We start from the raw sequence: 22500 nt of genomic DNA, 5'->3' as shown, positions 1-22500 counted from the left end.
ACCCACTCACTCACACACACACTCACACTGTCTCTCACTCTTTCTCATTAAATTAAGGTTTCGTAATGTAATCAAGACGACATATTACATGTCAGAGTCGAACAGTTCCACTAATTAGAATAATGGGAACTTTGCTCTACAAGTAAATCTGAGGCTATAACCCAAAACGAAACACTACTTTGGATTAAATAAAACAGAGGGGAAACTCACACACACACACACACACACACACACACACACACACACACACACACGTTCACGAGCGGACAATCTGATTTTCTGTTTAGATGGTAGATCAGGACCACCCCCATACCCTCCTGTCACTCTGTTCTCCTAAAACAATGGTGGATCTGTACCATGAGGGGTTGGTGGAAAATAAACTGGTGGCCAGAAAGGGCACACACAGGGAGATAAATCTACTGAAAGTGCGAAGTTGTTTTTTTGTGTGTGTGTGTGTGTGGTTGTTGTTTTTTTAGACTGAGAAGTTCTCTAATAATTACCTACTCTACATCCGGCCCTTAAGGAAAGCAAATCGAATTAAAACAGAATGGATGAAAACACGAAATATGAAATGTCATTATAATAAGGAGGAGAATGGACTTACCGACAATTACCAGACGGCTTCTCCGTCTATACTGTGTTTATAAATGAGAATATATATGAAATAAATATGTAAGTAGAGAGAGGAAGAGGGGGTGGGGGGACAAATGGACGATACCCACCCATTTCCGGCCTACCAATACCTTTCCGCTTCCTTAAAAAACAACAACAACACATACATATATATATATAGATAGATAGATAGATAGATATTAAAGTCTTCTATGGTTTCCTGTTATCGTTGGCAGATCCCTGGTCTAAATATTATTCTGGGGCGTCAAGACCACGGTACGGCAGATCGAATATCGTTCACTGTGCTTGCCTGTCTAGAATTGCTCCCACTGTGTTGTTGGCGGTGTTTTGTCAGGTTGCGAAGTTTTGTTGCTCCCAGCTCCTTTCCACCTCCTGGTTAAAAGCCTGTACCACCGCTTTCTTGCTCTTGACGTCGTTCATATATGATCTGGGTTACTTCTGCCTCCATGTTTTCCACATTTGCCTGCTCCTTATCAGCACCCAGTCCTAATCAAAGAGAAACCTTTTTTTTTTTTTGCTTTTTTTTTACCTACTTCACCAGTCTTCGCCCCTCCCAACCTTCTCCCCAGACCATTTCCCTCACCGCAGTCTTGACGCCCTTGTTTTGCCAGGCAATGAGTGAGGGAAAAACATCGAAGAAAGGGTGATTATTTGCTTGTTCCTGGAGGAGGTTGCGGTTTTCGAATGATCGCAATTGAAATTGTAATTTTTTTTTCTTTTCTTTTCTTTTATTTTATCAAAAAAAGTGAGGGCAGAGAGTGGGAGTCAGAAAGTACTCTGCATTATTTTGGATTCTGTGCGCGGTTTCAGTTCTGTTTCAATTTTCAAGGATGTTTCATAACTGGCGGACTGAACCATAGGTGAGAGGAACTAAACTGTTTCACGTCGATACGAGCAAGCAAGGTTTCGTTTCGTTCTGCGGTGAACTCATCAGGTTTACTACTCATTATTCACAGCCTTGTGACGACCTTTGATGTAAGCTGGGTTATGAATATGACTTATACGCACTACCTTCACAAGTCACATCTAGGGCCACTGACAATCCGCCCCTTCTTCTCGGTCATCTCCCTTCTCATTTATTTCCCCTCCCCCACCTAAATCCTGATTCCATTACATAATCGAGTTGGTGGTGATGTATTATTTTTTGTTACAGCATATTTCTATGTGGAAATTCGGGCTGCTCTTCCCAGGGAGGGTGCGTCTCCACAGCGCAGAGGCACTCTTACTTTTTTCCGTCTGCAATTCGTTTTCACTATAAAAGTGATTTTTTTAAAATAATTTTGCCAGGAACAACCGTTATTTGTTCCCAAGGGTTATTCTTAGTACGCTGAGTGCATGTTGCACTCTGGACCTCTTTTTACCATCTCATCCGAAAGACCAGTGTCCAGACCACCACTCAAGGTCTGCAGTTGAAGGGGAGAACATTCTGACGAGTGTGAAATTCGATCCCGAACGCTCAGATTCCCTCGTTTCCTATGTGGACGCGTTACCACAAGGCCACCACTTCACTCAATGGCTGTGTGACTGCATTGCAGCTGATCAGGTTGGTGGTGATCTGTTATCGATCTGTGTGCTGTCCACTTCACAGCCTCTCAGCCTACGACCTGCTGTTCCCCATCTGCCACTCTTTGTGAAGCAGGATAGACGTCATTGCTCCACACATAAAAGGAAGTTTCAGTTTTCAGTTTCAGTTTCTCAAGGAGGCGGCACTGCGTTCGGACACATCCATATACACTACACCACACACCACATCTGCTAGGCAGATGCCTGACCAGAAGCATAACTCAACGCGCTTAGTCAGGCCATGAGTGCATGCATATATATTATATATATATATCATAGTAGATTTCTTCTATAGAATTTTGCCAGAGGACAAAACTCACGTTTCCATGGGTACTTTTCAGTGCGCCGAGTGCTTGCTGCACACGGGACTTCGGTTAATAGTCTCACCCAAATGACTGAACGCTCGGTTTATTTTCGTGGTTTTTGTTGTTGTTGTTGTTTGTTTGTTTGTTTGTTTTTTGTTTGGGGTTGTTGTTTTTTTCAGTCAAACCATGGAGAAAGGGCGAGAGCGGGATTGGAACCCAGACCCTCACAGACTTTCTGTGTTGGCATTTGAGCGTCCTAACCATTCTGCCACCTTCCTCAGGAAGAGTTCTCATCAAACATGCTCCTGTCGGGCAAGGGTTTCATCGACAGCCAATAAAAAGCCGTGCTGCAAGTCCACCAGGCACGATCGCGGGAGGGCGTGAAACATTAAAAGGACTCTTCACGTTTGATTTGTGGTCAAGGCTAACGGTAAAGACAAGGCCACTGAGGTGGAGCAAAAGCGTGTGTAGGGAAATGAGGGGATGGGGTGGGGGCACGGACTTATAAATAGATGAATATAAATCAGTCAATCAACCAGTTAATAAATTCATTTAAACGTCCATGGGTTGGGGGCTAAAAGGACATGCACGCGGCGGAATTTGGTCATAAAACCACATAGCTCCTTCCGAAGCTAGCGTTCTCCAAGTGTTACATATTTCCAATGAGCAATTCTCCGAAATTACAACAAAAGTATCTAACCGCTGTAAAAAGAGTAAATATATGAATAATGTGTTTGTGTCCAGTTTTGTTTTGTTTTTTTAAACATATTCATTACTCCACAAAGGAAAGAAAACAGCTTTCTATCTAATTTTAGCAACATCACCAGAAGGAATGAGTTTTCTTTTTGAAAGATAGGTCCACTGGTTTAAGACCCAACAGTGTCTGGGTGAGTGTGTTTGTGTATGCATCTGTGCCTGTAACATGCGCACGCGCGCGCGTGTGTGTGATATTCAAGTAAATATGTAATGAGCCAGTGCAAGCTTCCATAACAACTATTTTACCTATGCCACTGGTAATATGTACACTATTTGGGAAGAGAGGCAAAGAGAGGTAGTAATACATATACCCTTTCATTCTTTACATTGGTTTGTGTGTGTATGTGTGTGTGTGTGTGTGTGTGTGTGTGTGTGTGTGTGTGTGTGTTTTGTGGTTTTTTATTTTCTTTCATTTGATTCTGTCAGCAACTACAGAAAAGTGAGACTGAAAAAAACCAGAGTTTTAATATGATACTTATCTCATGTGTTTTGTTTCGTTTTTTTCCCCCGTACGAACTGTTAAACTGATAAGATAGTCTTGGTTTTGCAAGGCAGCAAAAATAACTGCGCCTGCACAAATTTCACTCTGTTATTTATTTATCCACGGTTTCATTCTTAAGCTGATTTCACACACACACACACACACACACACACACACACACACACACACATTTGGCGACCTTGTCACTTTGAATGATTAGCAGAAGTTGAATAAGTCGCACGTAACGCAAACAACCCCTTAAAAACCTCTCAGCAAACATTGATTAATGGCACCAGCGGACGTGCAGCGGAGCGAGAGCTTTATTACAGCCAGTAAATGTGCTTTGTTCCACGCGGTGCTTGACAAAGAACCACTTTGTCCCTCGTTGTGATTTGTTGCTTTGTCCCAGATAATCGTTTACCCAGTGCCATTACAATTATTTGATCGGAACTGACTGTGTGGATAGCTGGAATAACTAGCCATTTGCTTGGTTTCCCGGTCAGATATTTCGATGTCTTTGTTGCTCTTGGTTTGGTCAAGCCTATCCCATCATTACATGATTTTTTTTTTTATTAACAGGCAAAATAAATATACCATGTAAATGGAAAGAAAGAAAGGGTGGAGATTTCTGTACACTTGACACAATACGTTTTCACGTCACCACCATAGTTCAAAATTCGGATGAATGAATTCTAGGCTGATACTACTTCCAAACATCATTACCAGCATCACCAACATTATCAGCAATGCTATCATCAACATCACTGTTATTATCGGCATAACTATCATCATTAACTTTAGTTGTAATAATAGTAGTAGTTGTTGCTCCAACATAGTACCAACAGCAGCAGTAGCACAGCAGTAGTAAAAACAGCAGTAATAATATCATCATCATTATCATTATCATTATCATTAAAAAGAATTGACCTTTCCATGTTGCATTTCAAATTACACCTGCACAAACATTTTCCGCATTATTGGTAACAATAATATTGAATGAATCGGAGCCACTACTGTAGTTCACTAAACGATGGGCCTGCTTCGATTTCGTTTATGTAGACATGGTGTTTTGTGTGTGTGTGTGTGTGTGTGTGCGTGTGTGTGTGTGTGCGTGTGTGTGTGTGTGTGTGCTAGCCGTGTGTGTGTGTGAGTGAGAGTGTGTGTGTGTGTGTGTGTGTGTGTGTGTGTGTGTGTGTGTGTGTGTGTGTGATGTACACTTACTGATACACGCACTCACGCCCACACAGGGCAGAGAAGGCGAGAGATTGTGAAAGAAGGGGCAAGCAGATACACGGACAGATCTACACAGAACACATTTAAAGTGTACAACACAGATACAACACAATCATTCAGACAGACACAACCCAGACACAGTTAAAGTTGACATACCTGGCAGTACCGTTCTTCGCTTCCCTCTTTTGCGGCGCCGAAGCCCTGTCGGTCTGTCGTCTCACAATGCCTCCAAACATGGTTCCACACTGACAAACGCGCCTATATACTTCCACCACCGGCGATTTTACCCTCCGAATTGTGCACAGAATCGTCGACACACATATCCTTTTGTCTGGCCGAAGAAAGAACTCCCATGTAGGTCTGCTCAGAACTTGGATATTGTCGTTTCGTTACGCAGGTATGCTGTTGATCCTATCATGTATGGAAACATAATAGCTGGTGTTGCCACATATTACTTTGTGTCGTGTCTGGTTTGAGTTGCTATGCGTTCTGTTTATATTGGATGATACACAATAACCGGGGTTTCCAGTTCCCACAGTTTTGTTTCATGTCAGTTGTGATTGTTTAAGTCTGTACGTTTTTATGGTGTAACGGGAAACCGTGGAGGTTTTCACATATCATTGTTGGTGGCTGTGACGCAGATAACCGAAATCTAATAGACAGAGATGACACTTGGACGCTGTGCGGCAGGGTTTGTTACGTGAACTGTTCCTTGTCTCGCTTCATGCTGTGTCCGGGTGATCGTCCTGTGGAAATCTGGAACAATAGATAATACATGGTGCTGAATAATAATAATAATAATAATTGTTTTGTTGTGCTAAGTTGTTTTTTTGTTTGTTTGTTTTGTTTTGTTTTTGTTTTGTTGCTGTTGTCGTTGTTGGTTGTTGTTTTTTTTGTTGTTGTTGTTTTTTTGGTGTTTTGTTTGTTTGTTTTGTGTGTGTGTGTGTGTGTGTTATTGATGATGTTCTTTTAATCAGCTGTGAATCAAAACGATGTTTGAATGTCATCTGAAACACGTGAAATACCCATCAGTACTAGCATTCATTGTGCTTTAACTATTGCTTTGGCCGAAGAAACAGGATTTCCAATACTATAAAAAAAAAAAAATTACTAACACTGAGAACGTTGAGCAGCCTTTTTCCTGAGGAAAAACACAAACCAACCAAAAACATACACCAACATACATCATTACGCACTGTTTGCACTCCATGATCTTTATAATTTCGTTCATCTATGAATCGTAGGAATCATAGCGAGAGAGAGAGAGGTGGACAGGCAGACAAACAGTGGGACGCAAAAAGATGCATGGCTGTTCGATCCGATTGTGAGCTTTCAAGAACAGCAAATCTGCCATCAGCGAGTAAGGTAATCACAACCGAATCCTCTTCAAATAACCTACACGGAGTGGTTTCAAGTAATGGGTCGAGCAGAAATACAACGTCTCTGTGGTAAAAACCGACACAACACTTAGTCTTTGCAGCCGATAATAAGACACAGTGGTGTCAGCAAAGAGGCATGTCAAAAATGAGACCAGAGGACCTACAGTTTCATAATCACTCCCCAACACAACTTGTGAAGACGAGGATGGTGATTAAGTTTATGGCCTTCAGTTCAACCTCGGGGAGGACGTGGAAGTAGAAGCGGGCGGGAGCGGGAGCGGAGGGGCGCGGGGGAGGGGGGTGTGGCATGGTGAAGTAAATATTGCAGGTAGCCTGTAATTTGACACCTGTCACCCTTCTCTTTATGAAGACCTATATTCACACTCAGCCGCGAAAACGTAGACAGTCTGACGCGCTTATCGCACCGAACCCTATCGACAGGCAGAGAGCGCAGCAATCTCTTCAGCGCTGATCTTGTCCCAGCGTGGCACGTTATCTGTTGGTTTGTCCTCTTATGCGGCATTACCACAGCACGAAGGGAAAGTGGTTTTGCATGGAGGGTGATTGTGTGGGGAGTGGGCAGAGGGTGGAGGTGCTGACCTCTTTTGGCAATCGATCACTAGCGATCACTGACCGATGGCTTTTGCTTGAAAAACACTTGCTCTGAACTGAGGGGTGGCATACGTGATACGAACTGAATAATTTTAAACGTTTTCACAAACCTTTGTCATTCCAGAAGAAAACAAGTGACTGTAAACACATTACACAGTCGTAGATCACAACTAATTTAACCAACTGACCAAAGCGATGTAATCTCTTTCCCATCATCCACAGCATACGCAAGAAAGCTTGGAAGTTAATTCTAGAGTTTCGCTCAGCAGACCAGCACAAAGTCATGACTGAGTCATGAGTCGAGCCGTGAAACAAATCACGTCGTTATTCAGTCACAAGCTTGGATTTTTTATGAGGAGGAACGCGAGCCTTTGTTGCTCTAAATCTCTTGGTATTTTCTCCAAGCCGACAATGCGCAGACTCAGTTGCACAAAGACCAGACTCTTCCTGTACCTAGTTTCTCAGGAACAGTGTACTGACATAAGAATGCTGCATGGTTGTGAGGATCGAGGCAGATGGAAGTGATTGGATCCAGTGACAAAACCGTGTAGGCGCGCGTGCGTGCGTGCGTGTATCTCAGTAACTTTCGCTATTGATTTTGGTCAGTCTGCAAAATTACTGTATTGTCTGGCGACCATTTGTTGTGTCGACCTAATTTGATTCTAGAAAACTGCATTCATAACTTCATATGGTATCTTCCCGGATTTTAATAAACTGGCTTTATGGCCGATTATTATTTGAGTACAGTACGTGCATGGTACTGTGGTGAGCATGATAAAAATTTCAAAAAGTATCGTTACTGATGCTCCTATACTTGGTTTTAAGATTGTTGTTCTTAAAATTGTTTTGTTTCACCAGAAAAAAAAACCCTGCAAACTACTGGAATTTGGCATTTCGTGTACACGAACACAAAAAAGAAATTGCGCAAGCCACTGAAAACAATGGCCAATCTACGATCCAGCTCCTTTTTTCCGTCATGATGTGCGAGAAATGTAGCCAAGAAAAAAACAGAAAAAAATAAGCTAAGAAAAAGGCCAAAGAAAATAACACACATACGGCATCTCCGAATCGGGGGGGGGGGGGGGAAGTTGACGAACAAATCCACAGATTTGAGTTTTTATAAAGTCGTCTGCTGTCCCGGCAAAACAAGCCCTCCTTTGACTTGGCACACCAAAACGGCAACCAGCCTGGCAGCGGCGAACTTCGTGTGGGTCACTTGAGTTAATCAGACCGACCTCCTGTCCACCACCACGTGTGTGTATGCTTGCCAGTGTTGATGCTTCCAGTAAACAAAGTCGTCCTACCGTTTTGCACGCTAGTCTGGGACCGTATGCGATACAAACACTGGTATTGATTGACCGTAGAACGGCTGAAGCACAAGTGTTGGCAGCCATGGGTCAGCATCATGGATTTCACGGGACCTTTTCCACTTGTCGCTGCTGCATGACTTCAGTCACAGACTGACCAAAGATTGCTTGAAACATGACATTTAGGCAATTCCACTCAGTTTCAGTTTAATAAGATGTTAGAGCGTGCGGACTGATCCATATAGGCTACGCTACAGCAGCATATCTGTTCAGTGTTACCAAAAAAAAAGAAGAAAAAAAGAAAAAAAACAGCAGGTGTGTGGTCAGGCCTTCAGAGCCTACCGTGGTTTGTGTAAAACAATAACATGGCATGAAATAAGATAATTAAACAAACTAAACGAATAAGTAAACATATTAGCCGGAATAGCACGTAAACTTGACGTATGTCTAGTTGCCCGCGGCCACGAATATGTGTGTAGTATGTGTCAGTGAGTAGTATAAGGGATGGGGGTTCTATATACAACGATTTTTGCGTTAATAAGGCCCAATACCGCCCTCAAGCATAAAAAAAAAAACCCGTGCGATCGGGTTTTTTCGGCTTAAAAAGGTGTAACAACGCCTTAAACCATAAAAACGAAAACGGCTTAAAAAGGTGTATGGAGAGCCAAATCACTAGATAAAAAAAAAAAAATGATGGTTAAATATGTGTATGGAGAGGTAAATAGGGATGGGGGTTCTATATACAACCGACCCCAGCCCAAAACCGCGCAATACCGCCCTCAAGCATAAAAAAAAATCTAGTTAAAACCAGTTATAACCAGTTATGTGTATGGAGAGCGAAACGGTCGCCCCGTTCCCCGTGTGTGCTGGCAAGCGACCGCACGGCGTGTGTAGTGGGAGTGGTCCCGCGCACAGCCTGCCTCCGCGTATCTTCCCGCGCGCACAGCCTGCTTCCCGCGCGCGAAGATTGTGATCACCCTATTAGAGAAAAGATTATATTGTATATATAGAAAAAATAATGCCTTTTCCACATAACATTTGTGAGTACCCCCAAGTTAAAACAAATAGAGTATGCGGTCGAGCTTGCATGGGGCTCTATTGTAAAGATCATATTAAATGTCATAGAAAAGGAATGTCACTTCCAGTACTTTGTATAAAATGCAACCTTTATGTACGTACGAAGTATGTTATTTGTTGTAAATGTAAGCATAAAAAAGAGAAGCCTCCTCCCATGGAGAAAAAGATTGATCCTATACCCGATTGTGGAGAACATTCAAGCGACTCTGAGGGTTATATTTCTGATGATGAAATTGACCCTTTTGAAACTTATTCAAGAGGGTATATTCCACCCTTTGGTGGAGTAATCATTGGATTCAGAGATTGATCAACTTGTAAAAAAATCCTATTAGAGAAAAAAATATAATAGTATATATAGAGAGAAAAAAAAATGGTGCAACAATATTCTGAAAAATATTACCGTGATCTCGCTTCAAGAAAAGAGATTCCTAATCATGAATCTATGAATAAAACTGAGTTGATTAAAGCACTGGGGTTTGATGCTTTGGAGGGGGAGACCAATGCTATGCTTAAAGATATTGCACGAAAGCTCAAAATTCGTGGTTTTAGTAGAATGAAAAAAGATGAACTTATTAAAAATATACGTCAACTACAACATAAAGCTGAATCCACGGAGGAGTTTGGTAGTATTATTAAAAATTATAAACTTGCGGCTCTTCCAAATGAAATAGATCCGCTTTCGTTTATGATGAGTAAAGTGGACACTATTAACCAAAGAGCTATTCCACTGACCAAACAAAATATTGTTTTAACGGTGGAGTTTGCTCAAATTAAAAATGATGATACTACTGTAGCTGTATTTCGATCGGAATATCAAAGTATTATTGATGTTGTTGATGATCAAGATATTGAAAAACAAATAAAACATATTATGTTAAAAATAGAAAATTTTACAAATGAAGGTTCAGGATGGTTCATTAAAAGAATCTTTAGTTTATGGGTGAATAGAGTTTCTATTACATCTCCAGGATCCTTTATTGAATCACCACAGTGGTTAAAAAATAAAAGAGCTGTGATTAATATTAAAAATAAAGATGATCAATGTATAAGACATTGTTTACGTGCACACAAGTTTCCAGCAAAAGCGAATTCTAATTTAACTTATTCCTATCCTTCTGATGATGGGTTTAATTTTGAAAATATTGACTTTCCTACACCAATAAAACAAATTACAAGGATTGAGACTCAAAATAATATTGCTATTAATGTATACTATTTAAAAAATAAAACGATTGAACGCGCAAGAATATCAAAACAACCCACCAACATGGAGCGTATTAAACTTCTTATTATAGAAAATGAAAATGGTGGACAACATTATACTTATATTAAGAACTTTAACAGACTACTGAGTAATACAAACAAACACAAAGCAGCCATGTACTTTTGTGAGTATTGCTTGACAGGTACAACATCATCAGAACTTTTAGAAGAACATATTAAGCGATGCGCGCAGATCAACCACAAGAACTATTCTCGCGTTGAGATGCCATCGGAGAAGACAAAAATGATCAAATTTACCAATTTTCAAAAACAAATGCAAGTTAGTGATGTGATATATGCTGATTTTGAGGCGATTTGTAAAGAAATAAAAGACGATTCCCATTCGAATAATACCATCAAAGAAAGCGAACACATCATCTCGTCATACGGGTTTGTGCATGTTAGGTCTGATGGAAGGGCGTACAAACCGCAACTATTTCGTGGTGAGAATGCGGTCAATCATTTTCTCAATAAACTTCGAATAATATATTATCATACTGTCAAGGAATTGAAAAAACCAGTTCCAATAAAGATGACCAAAAAAGATAACGAATCGTTTGAAAACGAACGAGTTTGTTGGATATGTAGAGGGGAACTACTCGCAAATGATAAAGTAAGAGATCATGACCATATCACAGGGAACTATAGAGGTGCCGCACATGCATCGTGTAATCTTAAATTGAGAATAAAACCCGACGAATTTGTGTTGCCGATATTATTTCACAACCTCAAAGGTTACGACTCTCACGCGATCATTTCGGAGCTCGCGAACAAAGGTGGTGGTAGAATTACGTGTATCGCGAATAATAAAGAGAAGTACATCACATTCAGTTGGGGAAGGTTGAAGTTTTTAGATAGTTTCGCATTCTTGAGTTCGAGTCTCGACCAGCTTGCGAAGAACCTTCCGGATGATAAGAAGTTTTTAACGCGCAAACGTTTCACAGATGAGGAGGAGTTCAAGCTCGTTACGAGAAAAGGAGTCTTTCCGTACGAATATATTACCGATTGGAGTAAATACGAAGATACGAAACTACCAAAGAAAAGTCATTTCTTTAGTAAACTTAACAACACGGATATATCAGAAAGTGACCACAAGCATGCCTTGAATGTGTGGAAGAAGTTTAAATGTAAGAATCTAGGTGATTATAACGATCTGTACTTAGTCACTGATGTGCTGTTACTTGCCGATGTGTTCCAGAATTTTAGAAATACGTGTTTGCGAACTCATAATCTCGATCCTGTTCATTATTACACGCTTCCCGGAATGTCTTGGGATGCTTTACTCAAGAGTACGGGAATAGAACTCGAACTGTTGACGGATATCGAACAATATAACATGATAGAGGCGGGAATACGCGGTGGAATCAGTATGACTGTAAGAAGATACGCGGAGGCTAATAACAAGTATATGAAAGATTACAGGCCTGAAAAAACGGATTCGTATATCATGTATCTCGACGCGAACAACTTGTATGGTTGGGCGATGTTACAAGCTTTACCCACGGGTGGATTTATCTGGGATAACGATGCCAATCTCGAAAAGATTCTAAATCACCCCGACGATGATGAGACGGGATATATTGTGGAGTGTGATATCGAGTACCCTAAGGAATTACACGACGAACATAACGATTATCCCCTAGCTCCTGAGAAAATAGAAATAAAACTCGAAAACCTCTCACCCTATCAACGACGCCTTCGTGAAAAACTCGAGATGCGCGGAAAGGAAACGAGAAAATTAGTTCCGAATCTATGGAATAAGGTTGGTTATGTCGTTCACTATAGAAATCTCAAGCTATACACGCAACTTGGCATGAAAGTAACTAAAATCACAAAAGTGTTAAAGTTTAATCAAAGTCCCTGGATGGCGCCCTATATAATGATGAACACCAAACTGAGACAAGCCGCTACTAACGATGCCGATAAAGATCTGTATAAATTAATGAACAACTCGGTATTTGGTAAAACTATGGAAAATATCAGAATGAGAACGAATATCAAATTATTCAAGTTAGATGAAGAGGACAAGGCACGCAAACTAATAAACAAACCGGCTTATGTCGATCATATGATCATCAACGAGAAACTTCTAGCGATTCACTACAAAAAAAATAAGCTTGTGCTCAATAAACCTATCTATATCGGGATGGCCATTCTCGACCTATCCAAGTATCTCATGTATGATTTGTATTACAACCACTACAAGAAAAAATATGGATGCAGGTTGTTATATACTGATACCGATTCATTCATTCTCCACGTAGAATGCGAGGATTTTATCGCTTGTATGGATGATAATGTACATGACCGCAGTAATTTTCCAAAAGATCATCCATTGTATGATAAATCGATAGAGAAAGTGCCAGGATACATGAAAAGTGAGCTCGGATGTAAACCGATCCGACAATTCTGCGGCTTGCGCTCGAAGATGTATTCGGTTGTAGCGGATGATGGATCAGTTATCAAGAAAGCCAAGGGCATAAAAAAATGTGTGGTGAAGGATGAAATTGAACCCGATATGTATAAGGAGTGTATTGATCGATCTGTTCAATTTACTAATTGTATGAGAACGTTCAGATCGTATAAGCACAAGATGTACACGATCAAGCAAATGAAGACATCACTCTCACCGTACGATTCCAAACGCTATTGGCTAGATGATGGTATTACATCTTACGCCTACGGGCACTATGGTATTTCTGTATCGTGAGGAACAACCATAAGCTCTTCGTGTACAAACCCTCTGGATGGACCATTTTGTAAATAATAAAGAATAGGATCGCTGGGCATCATACGCTTAATATTATAAACTTTAAGAGACCAAACGGGATCCGTTGCTCGTTTGCGAGCTCCACCCTCGAGCTCACCGGGCTCATACAAGTACCGAACTTGCGCATCAGGCGGTAACTCTCCTTTATCATCTTTAGTCGGTGCAGAGGATTCGGCTTCTACCGATTTGGCCTTTATTGCGACCGACGGTTTCTTACCTATAAGTCTCGTCACCTCATTATTCAATGCAGCCACAACAGCCGGTAATCTAGTGACCCATTCTGTTGATCGATTCGGCGATTTCATTTCAGCCACATATTGATGACTAAACAATCGTTCTGCCAGCGTACGATTAAATCTTTCTACAATAGCCTGGCTTCTGTGTGTCTTTCCACGCCTTACTTTTTTAAAAATTTTGTTCACAGCACCCATAAACTCTCGGCCAGGATCTACCTGAAGAAGTTTGGGCAACTTCAATGGGCTACGGTCGTAAATACGTAAAAAGCGGCCGCCACTTCGACGCTGTCTTTCGTTGTTAGGGGTTCGGCTTCTTTATATCGACTCGCAACATCAACGACAGTCAGCGCATACTTATACGTCTTACGCCCGATTCTATCATAGGGTAAAAATAAAAGGTCAGCCTGATGAACCTCATTTGGGACAGTAATATCAAATTTTGCTCTCGGAATATACTTTGGAGGGGGTAGATAAATTTGCCATATAGCTTGTTTTTGTAACCATTTTCTAGCCTCATCCTCAGACACCTTGGCTGCTTTCGCGAGTTTTTTAATCGCCGAATAACCCTTCCAATAACCGCTTGGGCTGTAATAGATCTTTTCCATTTTATTTAAGAAAGTAAATGTTTAATATTTTGAAATCGCAAAACCAAAAATGACCATGGTCATGATAATAAATACGTATTCTCGATCTTTTTGTCCCTCTGAGGGTGTATAAAAATCTGAAAGTTGGGGTTTATGAGAAAGAGGGGGTAGTGGCTCCCCCATCACTTTATAATATTCTTGCATAGCCATATCCACATCCTTAAACGTGTTCACAGCATGTTGTTGTTGTCTTAGTTTTTCATTTATATAATCTAAACGTTGAATCCTCTCTTTCTGCCATTCTGCGGTCGCTGCCTGAAGTTGTTCTTGCGCTTTGTTGTGTCGTTTCTGTTCTTCTAACGCGTCTGAAGACCCCAGTTTACTAAATAAAAAATTACTTCCGGTAAATGCTAAAGCGTTTACTATTGCCCCACCAACGAGTAACGCTACTGATGCCATACTATAATGATGATATTATTATTACTTCAAAATATCATGTGGGAGAATACCTTGTTTTTCCAACATATCCTTCGTAGCCATAGCGAGGGCTATATCCAAAGTGACCATCCCGATATCTTCGAGGTTGAAAGCCAGTCTAGGTGTCGGGGCTTTCGTAAATATTAATTTTGTCAATCTCGAGTAACCAGCGGCCAATGCGCTGACCACAACCGCGTGGTATACAGTGTTTGCAATTTCTTTACCGTTTATATTTGGTGTCGCCATTGTTTATAAATAGTGTTCAAATTAATGTTCAAAACATAATAAATGGGTTGGGTTTTGTTACCACAGGTGGTGGTGGTTGTACTGGTTTTTTCGACCGATTAAAATATATACCACAACCTATTATCATCGTAGCAGCAGCAGCAATGTACAAGGGATTGATAAAAACGTGATCTGGTCCCCTCGATGATGGTTCTTCTTCTTCTTGTTGTTCTTGTTGTTCTTTCGCTTTTCGAAGTTTTTGGAGAAGTTCTTCATGTTTTGCTTTTCTAGCAGCAGCACCTTTTCGACCCGCTTCAACTTTCTTCTGATTCTTTGGTTTCGTTACTTCCTCCATTATATTTATTAAATTGACAATGTTTAACAGTAGTTACAGCTGTGGTGAGCGGAGCTAAGAACATGCCAAATCTGTGATATAGTTCGCAAGTAAAGCTGTTAAGCGCATGTCCCAGGAATGGATCTTGCTCGAGATCACTATTTAATTTTGTTTGGTCATCAATTGGGAGATACATACAAACTGCTCTGGTATACAGTTGTATAATTGTATTACCGAGTGATTTTGTAATCATCGATCCTAAACTCGCTTCGTATCTCGTATAAAGCTTGTCTATATCCGGATCTTTCATCACTTCGATTTTATCAACACTAAACTCTTTCCCTAAATATTCTTTTGCTCCACCGGCTGAGACCACCGCCATAAGCCTGTCGCGTTTGGGATCCTTGGATAGTAATTGGTCCATCTTCATATATTCTATATACCTCCTTTTAAGTTTAAAATAATGAAAAACTACAAATCCAACGACTAAAAGTGTTAAGAAATTGTTAACCAGTGCTAAGGAACTGTTAAGCAGTGTTAAGAAATTGTTAAGCAGTGTTAAGAAATTGTTAAGCATTGTTGATTATTACTAGCAAATTTTATATGCAACTGGTTGATCAGTTTTTAATATCAACTTGGAGTGTTTGCTATTTGCCAATGATTTCCTAACCTCTTTACGTTCATTTTGTGTTGGAATGACATCGTTTTCTCTTAAACACTCATCAAACGAGTCCCTATCCTTACAGTGAAATAAAGCCACCCATTTTGTTTGTTCGCGAAGGTCAGTAAGAACCGAGTTGTATTTCTGAGTCAACACCCACACAGACTGTTTCGCGTGTCTTCCAGAAAATGCGAGTTTACTCAACATTTGCTTCTTTTGAGTAAGAGCCTTTAAGTCACTACAGTCATCGATGATGTACAACGTTGGCTCCCCGGCAAATATTTCAAAAAACAGCCCAAGCCATTCGTGAAGTTTATCACCGGGATTAATGGTGTATACCCCGCGGTCCTTTCTTACCCACACTCGGGATCGATAGGCTTTATTATATTCGAGAGTAGGGCATAGAATTACAATATTCTCGAACACACCACGATATGTCGTTTGTAATAAATCTAAAATAAATTCGGTCTTGCCACACCCAGTTTGCCCGCAAATAATTGCGGAATGTGCTTCTTTAGTAAACAGCCTCGACAAATCTTCCATCTTCTATATTTAATTGTCCATCCATAATTACAAATACATACGCATTGAGCGTTTCTGCCGTTTCAGCTTTTTTCTGAATCTGAATCGTAATGCCTTCAGACGCATTTTCGATACGACGTCCACTCCCGTGAAGAGAATTATCATCTGTGGTGCGCATATCCAACCAAAGAGCATAATTATTCGTGAAATATTCGCCGACTGTGACATCCGCTAGTTCTAAATCTTTTACCACTTTGTCTACTTCGGGGTCGCGTTTTTGCGTTCCGAAAAACTTTCTGATTTCATCCCATTGTTGATAGGAACGCATACCTTGACTAAACAGTTGATTGGGCACACCTTCGATCGTCACTTCAACCTTATTGATCTTAGGATTGTAATACTCATCAAACAACAGCAGTACCCCCTTCATACTTTTTGCCGGCACGTTGAGATTAATATTCCAGAGTGTGTCAGATTTGTCCAGAGGAATTTTACGATGTCGTAGTATTCTATCATATAAAATAGCGAGCCTACCCGAATAATAACCGGCTATCTGTCTCGCAAGTTCGGGTTGTGTGACTTTCTCAAACTCGAGACTAATCCCTTCTATCGTATAGGATACATCCGGGTCTGTGCTGCGGATAACCTTGCTATAAGCGTTAAAGGTAAGTTCATACTCCAGGCGATCGCCGAGAGCACTCTGATAAAATGGTGCATGAGATTCTAGCAATTCGAAATCAAGCGGAATACAAAATCGATTACCATAAGCCTCCGCAATGGCGGCATCTCTAGCGATAGTGTCATCTCCATTATCCGCGTTAATATGCAATCGTGTCACATTACGGTTTGTAGTTAAGTCAATACCTTGATAAACGGCGTTTCTTCGTTCTTGTCGAGTTCGCCAAAGATCTCCATAAGTATAAAATACATCACTATCTTCAACGCTCATGATTTCATTACCGGAAATGCGAATGGTTGTTTTACGTACTATGGCTCTACCAATATTATCAACGAGTGTTCTGTTCACATCTGTTGTAGAAGTCAAAGAAATTTTGAATGCTAGTCGAACACTCCCCGGAACGATCACATCGTCAACACCTAAATTAGGAAAGCGTACAAGAAGTTGTTGATTCTGATCGATAGTTGACGGATTGTTAGTAATCACGACAGTCTGCCGCACGCCCTTTATCCCCCGCGGCTCCCGCAAACTTCTCATTGGATTAAGCTTTCTTCCACTCATTTTTTGTTTTATATAGATATAAGGATATAACTTTATATTATAAGTTTAATATGGCGGAAGGGTTCGCAGAAGGTGGTGAGTCAATAATAGAATCTGGTTTCTTGCAAACAGAATTATTAAAGAACGCGGTTGATGATTACTATGATGCATTTGGACAAGAGCCCGATGTTGGGCGAAATTATGCCAATTTTGAACTTGATAGTAGAGGTACACTACGATTAAAAAATAATCCAGATTTTAATATCATTAACGTCCGCACGAAACAACCCCTAGCACTTTCAACACTAGCGGGAAAACCTGGTGGAGCAAATATTATTCGCGAGGAACTTGGTTTTGTAGACTGGAGGAGGAGGAAACCCCAAACGGTCGCGGCTCTCCAAAAGGTTGAAGCCAAACTGGGCGAAGAAATTGAGATGGATGATTTCTCACCAAATACAATCGATGAAGTACTTAAAACTATAGATGATCCTCCCCTGGATGGCACCAATGAACTGGGTGGTTATATTCGTGAACTCAAAGGTTTAGACAAAGCCATGCAAAGACAGCGCGGTAATCTTTCTGACAACCTCTCAAAACTCTCTCACCTGGATGAAGAAATGTCAACTTTAAAAATAAGAATTCAGTCTGCGGAACTAGCTGATAAAGATGAAAGTGAAATCAAACCCTTGCGTTTACAATTAGACGATCTAAACATCGAGCGTGCTGCACGACTAGAAGCGATATCAACACACAAAGAAGCGCTGCGATCTCAAATCAGCAGAATGCGTGAAACGATACGCAGAATTCTTGAGGAGGACACAACACTAGCGGAACGTATTCGAACGCTTTTTAGAGAACAAGGCATTACTATCGTTTCCATTCTTACTGCCTTTGGTATGATTATCAGCACTATCGTTTTGGCCGTCACGGGTGGAGGGGGCACTCCACGGGCGCCGCCGGGTAAAAAAGATGACAACTGGATAAGAAAAAGACTTAAAGATTTGGGAGAATTACTTAAAAAATTAGGTTTAAAGGTGATTGATGCCCTCCCAGGAATCATTGGGGCTATTGTTTCATGGTTATTAAGCACGTTGGGTAAAGCGGTTGGGTGGTTAGCCAACAACCTGTGGGCACTCGTGCTCGGTGCTGGCCTCCTCCTGTTTGATTATTTAAAGAAGAGAAAGTAAATACCACCTAGACCTATCAATCCTAAAGTAAGAGCGACTTTATAGTCTTTGTGAGTTGTTGGCTCTTCTTCGTACGATACTTTCGCTGGTTTGAGTTTAAATTTGTTATCCGAAGAACCTGCACCATACAGAAAGGGTCTATTACCAACACCGGTAGCTATTGCAAATCCTGGTCGAGATGTTTGTATTAATTTTTTATTTCTATAGGTAAGAGTGAACCACCCGCGAATGCCTAACAAAACTCTCGTTTCACCCGCTCCTGTCCTCGGTGTTGTCAAAGGCTTGTGTGATTTATAATCGAGCACCGTATTACTCGCATCAAGCATTGCCAAGTCTGCATCAGAAGGTGGCACAAGAGCCCAGTGACCTCTAGACCATTGAAGAGCTTTTCCTGATGGGGCAACAAAATAGTATGCATTTGGTGGAACACTTTGGGTAGGTGGAACACTTGGATGTTGAGTAGGTGGAACACTTGGATGTTGAGTAGGTGGAACACTCTGGGGTAGAACACTTTGGGTAGGTGGTACAATGTGTGGTAGTTCGTTTAATCCATCATTAACACCAATATTCTGTTCTTCTGTCGCAATGACAATTTTATTATTATAATTAATGCGTGTACCAACCCTCAATGCCATATCAGATGGGGCCATATAAAGGCCAACACCAAATGCAAAGTTTACTTCGGATCTCGCGTACTGGAGAACGTCCTGGTATTTTTTTATCGCCGTTTGTAGGTTTTCGGGGGCATTAATCGCATCTTCAACATTGGCTAAAAATTGTTTTTGCGCATCAAATCCAGTTCCTTTTGTTGTTATACTCGTGCGCGTTTGCACTTGTGACCCTATTAGAGCCCACACATAAGTGCGAATGCTATCGTTGAGACGAACTATCCCCGCATGTGTAAAACCCAACCCCTTATCAGGAATAAATGTTGTCCAAGCCCGGGTGATGTCCACCGTATGTCTGATTTTATCGTGGGGGCTAAAGAACACAGGTCCCTCTCCTCTGTTTCTCATTGCCTGTCGTGCAGCCCCACCGGGGGTCTCAGCCTGAATAAATTCTCCCAAACCAAAGCCATGCTTTTCTATTTTCTGTCTCCAATCCCTCTGCCCAAATTCGGCACACAAACGCTGATAAACTGCTTTATCAAACGGATTATTATACATGTTAAATGCTTGGTCGGTGGGTAGCGGGATTTTTAACTCGTCCAATAACCTCCGAATCTGATAGTAAAAATGAAACCTATACACGGCTCGAATAAACGGATCAGAAGCTTGAAAATGTTCTTCCGTTACTCCACACCCGGCGGTCGCGCACCATACCACAAAATTGATTTGATTCTGCCACCACACTATCGGGTTGTTTCTCCACGCAAGCCAGGCTGCATTCATCTCCCCAGTCATAGTGGGGTTCGCATAAGACTGAAAAACATTGGGAAACTTGGCGGTAAAAGAATATTCGCTGTTCACGTAGATCATTTGCGTACAACTTATTCTTTTTTCTTTATACCCGGTTGTATAGGACGCGTCCTTATTGAAGCTGTAAATTTTCTTATTCATAGCTATGTATATAATAACAACCGATATTCAAAAAGACGAATTACCGCGGTGCATATCTAATCAAAGTGGAAGACTAGAAATCGCGCTGCGTGAAATAACTTATTATCCCAACTGGAAAAATATCAGTGATGAGCTCGGAAACAATTTCTTTACTACTACCGATCGTAAGATAATAATCCCAGATGGTTATTATAATGTGTGTGAATTGAATAAAGAAGTGTTCACCCCCCACGGTGCAGAGTTAGACTTGCACGCTCCGAGTGGCTATCTGAGAATAAAGAGCACCAAATCGATTGAACTTTCTGAGCGTCTTGCACATACTCTGGGGTTCCCCAAAAAACTCATCGCGCCGGGAATAATGGTGATAGGAAACAGGCATCCGCGGCTCGCGATACATAAAGCACTTTACATTCACCTCTCTCAAATTAGTACCGCCGATAATTTCTATAACGGATTGCCTTCTACGTTGTTACAATCAATCCCAGTAGAAAATGAAAGATGCGGGGGTGGTCGAACAACCACGTTGACATCACCCCAATACAAAAGACTTTCTCACGGAGATTTACCACGTTTAACATTTTCTATAGTAGATGAAAATCATAATCCCGTTTCTATTGATTATTTAAATATTACATTACATATAAGATATGTCTGAACCCTGCACTACACTCAGTTTAGTTGATCTCGGAGATACAGAGGGATTTGATGTGCCGGGAAAAGAAAATCAGTTGTACGCATTCCAGCTTTCTGAAGGAACATACAAAAGAAAAGAAGTAAAAATTGGTGATATCGTGAGTGAGGATGATGTTGTCAATGATGAGCCCTATCAACTTGTTCGTTTAAACGGTACATGGCAGCTAAAACCCCTCGACAAGTGGATAATAGATTTTAAAATTGAATCACCTTACATTACCCAAGAAGAAGAAAATAATTACAGAATAAAAAACAGTGGCTGGATGTTCGCTGATTTAATAGCGTATGATGTACATTTAGTAAAATACCAGGGGAGGTGTTATGTGCTTAAGAAACCTTCGAAGGTTGAATCTGTATTTAAAACAGATTTTTATGATAAGCTAAATCATTGGTGGGACTTCCGTATTATTTATGATGTAATTCTCGGTGAAGAGCCTGATGATTTTGTAGAAGTTTTTAAATGGTTTTACATTAAATGGCCCAAAAATCTTGCAAATCAACCCCTGAGAATCACCATTGAAAAACACAAAGATGATGCTATGCCTTTTGATATTATACTACAGGATAGTCATATAGAATTCTCGCTTGAAGGTATTGCCACAAAACAGAAAACAATGAGTTTTTGGATCCGCCTCCGTCTTCCTCAAAATATTTCCTTTAGAAGACTACGTTGCACCAATTTGAATATTTATAGTATACTATAAATATTAGAAATGGTTGATCCCGGAGGGCCAGGAACACATAATATCAAACCCTGCACTACGCTCGGTTTGGTTGATCTCGGAGATACAGACGGATTTGATGCGTCGGGAATAGAAAATCAGTTGTACGCCTTCCAACTTTCTGAAGGAACGTACAAAAGAAAAGAAATAACGAGTAATGGTGGTGTCAACAAATTCAGCGAACTTGCAGACGTGAACGTTGACGGTGTTGTTGTGAACAAACCACATCATCTTGTTCTTTCCGACGATGATACGTGGGTACCTTATCCGGTGGATAACTGGGATTTAGATTTTGAAATAAAACAACCCTATGTTAGTATTGGAAGAAATCACGCTCTACAAAAAATACAAAATAGTGGTAAACTGTTGGCTTCCTATCATACGCGTAAAGATCTAATCGTCGTTAACAGCGACGACTTTGGATATGTTATTGGTATGAAAGGTAAAAAGACTGGTACACTGCGGTTAATTAAAGAGTTTGATTTTAAGCCGCCTATTCAGGGGTCAACTATCGTTTTAGATATACTCCTTAGTGGGGTGCCAGATGATTTTGTAGAAGTTTTAAAAGGGTTGCAGATAAAATGGCCTGGAAATCTTAAAAATAAACTCTTGAGAATTACCATCAAAATTCCAGTGGTTGACCCATCTGATCAACCCGATCCCTCTATAGAATTCTCGCTCGAAGGTGTCATCAAACGTCCA

The 22500-nt window shown here is 40.7% G+C and overlaps 1 protein-coding gene across 1 annotated transcript in view; it reads right to left on the bottom strand.

The window, feature by feature from the left end:
* Positions 1-22500, bottom strand: part of LOC143280367 (uncharacterized) — a 69056-nt gene that overhangs the window by 30956 nt on the left and 15600 nt on the right. The window contains exon 2 of the mRNA XM_076585003.1: positions 5128-5727. Within this exon, the coding sequence (XP_076441118.1) occupies positions 5128-5207 (80 nt within the window). The 5' untranslated portion in view covers positions 5208-5727. The remainder of the gene's footprint in view (positions 1-5127; positions 5728-22500) is intronic.

This window comes from Babylonia areolata, chromosome 3 (genome assembly GCF_041734735.1).
Source record: "Babylonia areolata isolate BAREFJ2019XMU chromosome 3, ASM4173473v1, whole genome shotgun sequence".
Lineage (NCBI taxonomy): Eukaryota > Metazoa > Mollusca > Gastropoda > Neogastropoda > Buccinidae > Babylonia > Babylonia areolata.
This window is presented reverse-complemented; position numbering and strand designations above follow the sequence as displayed.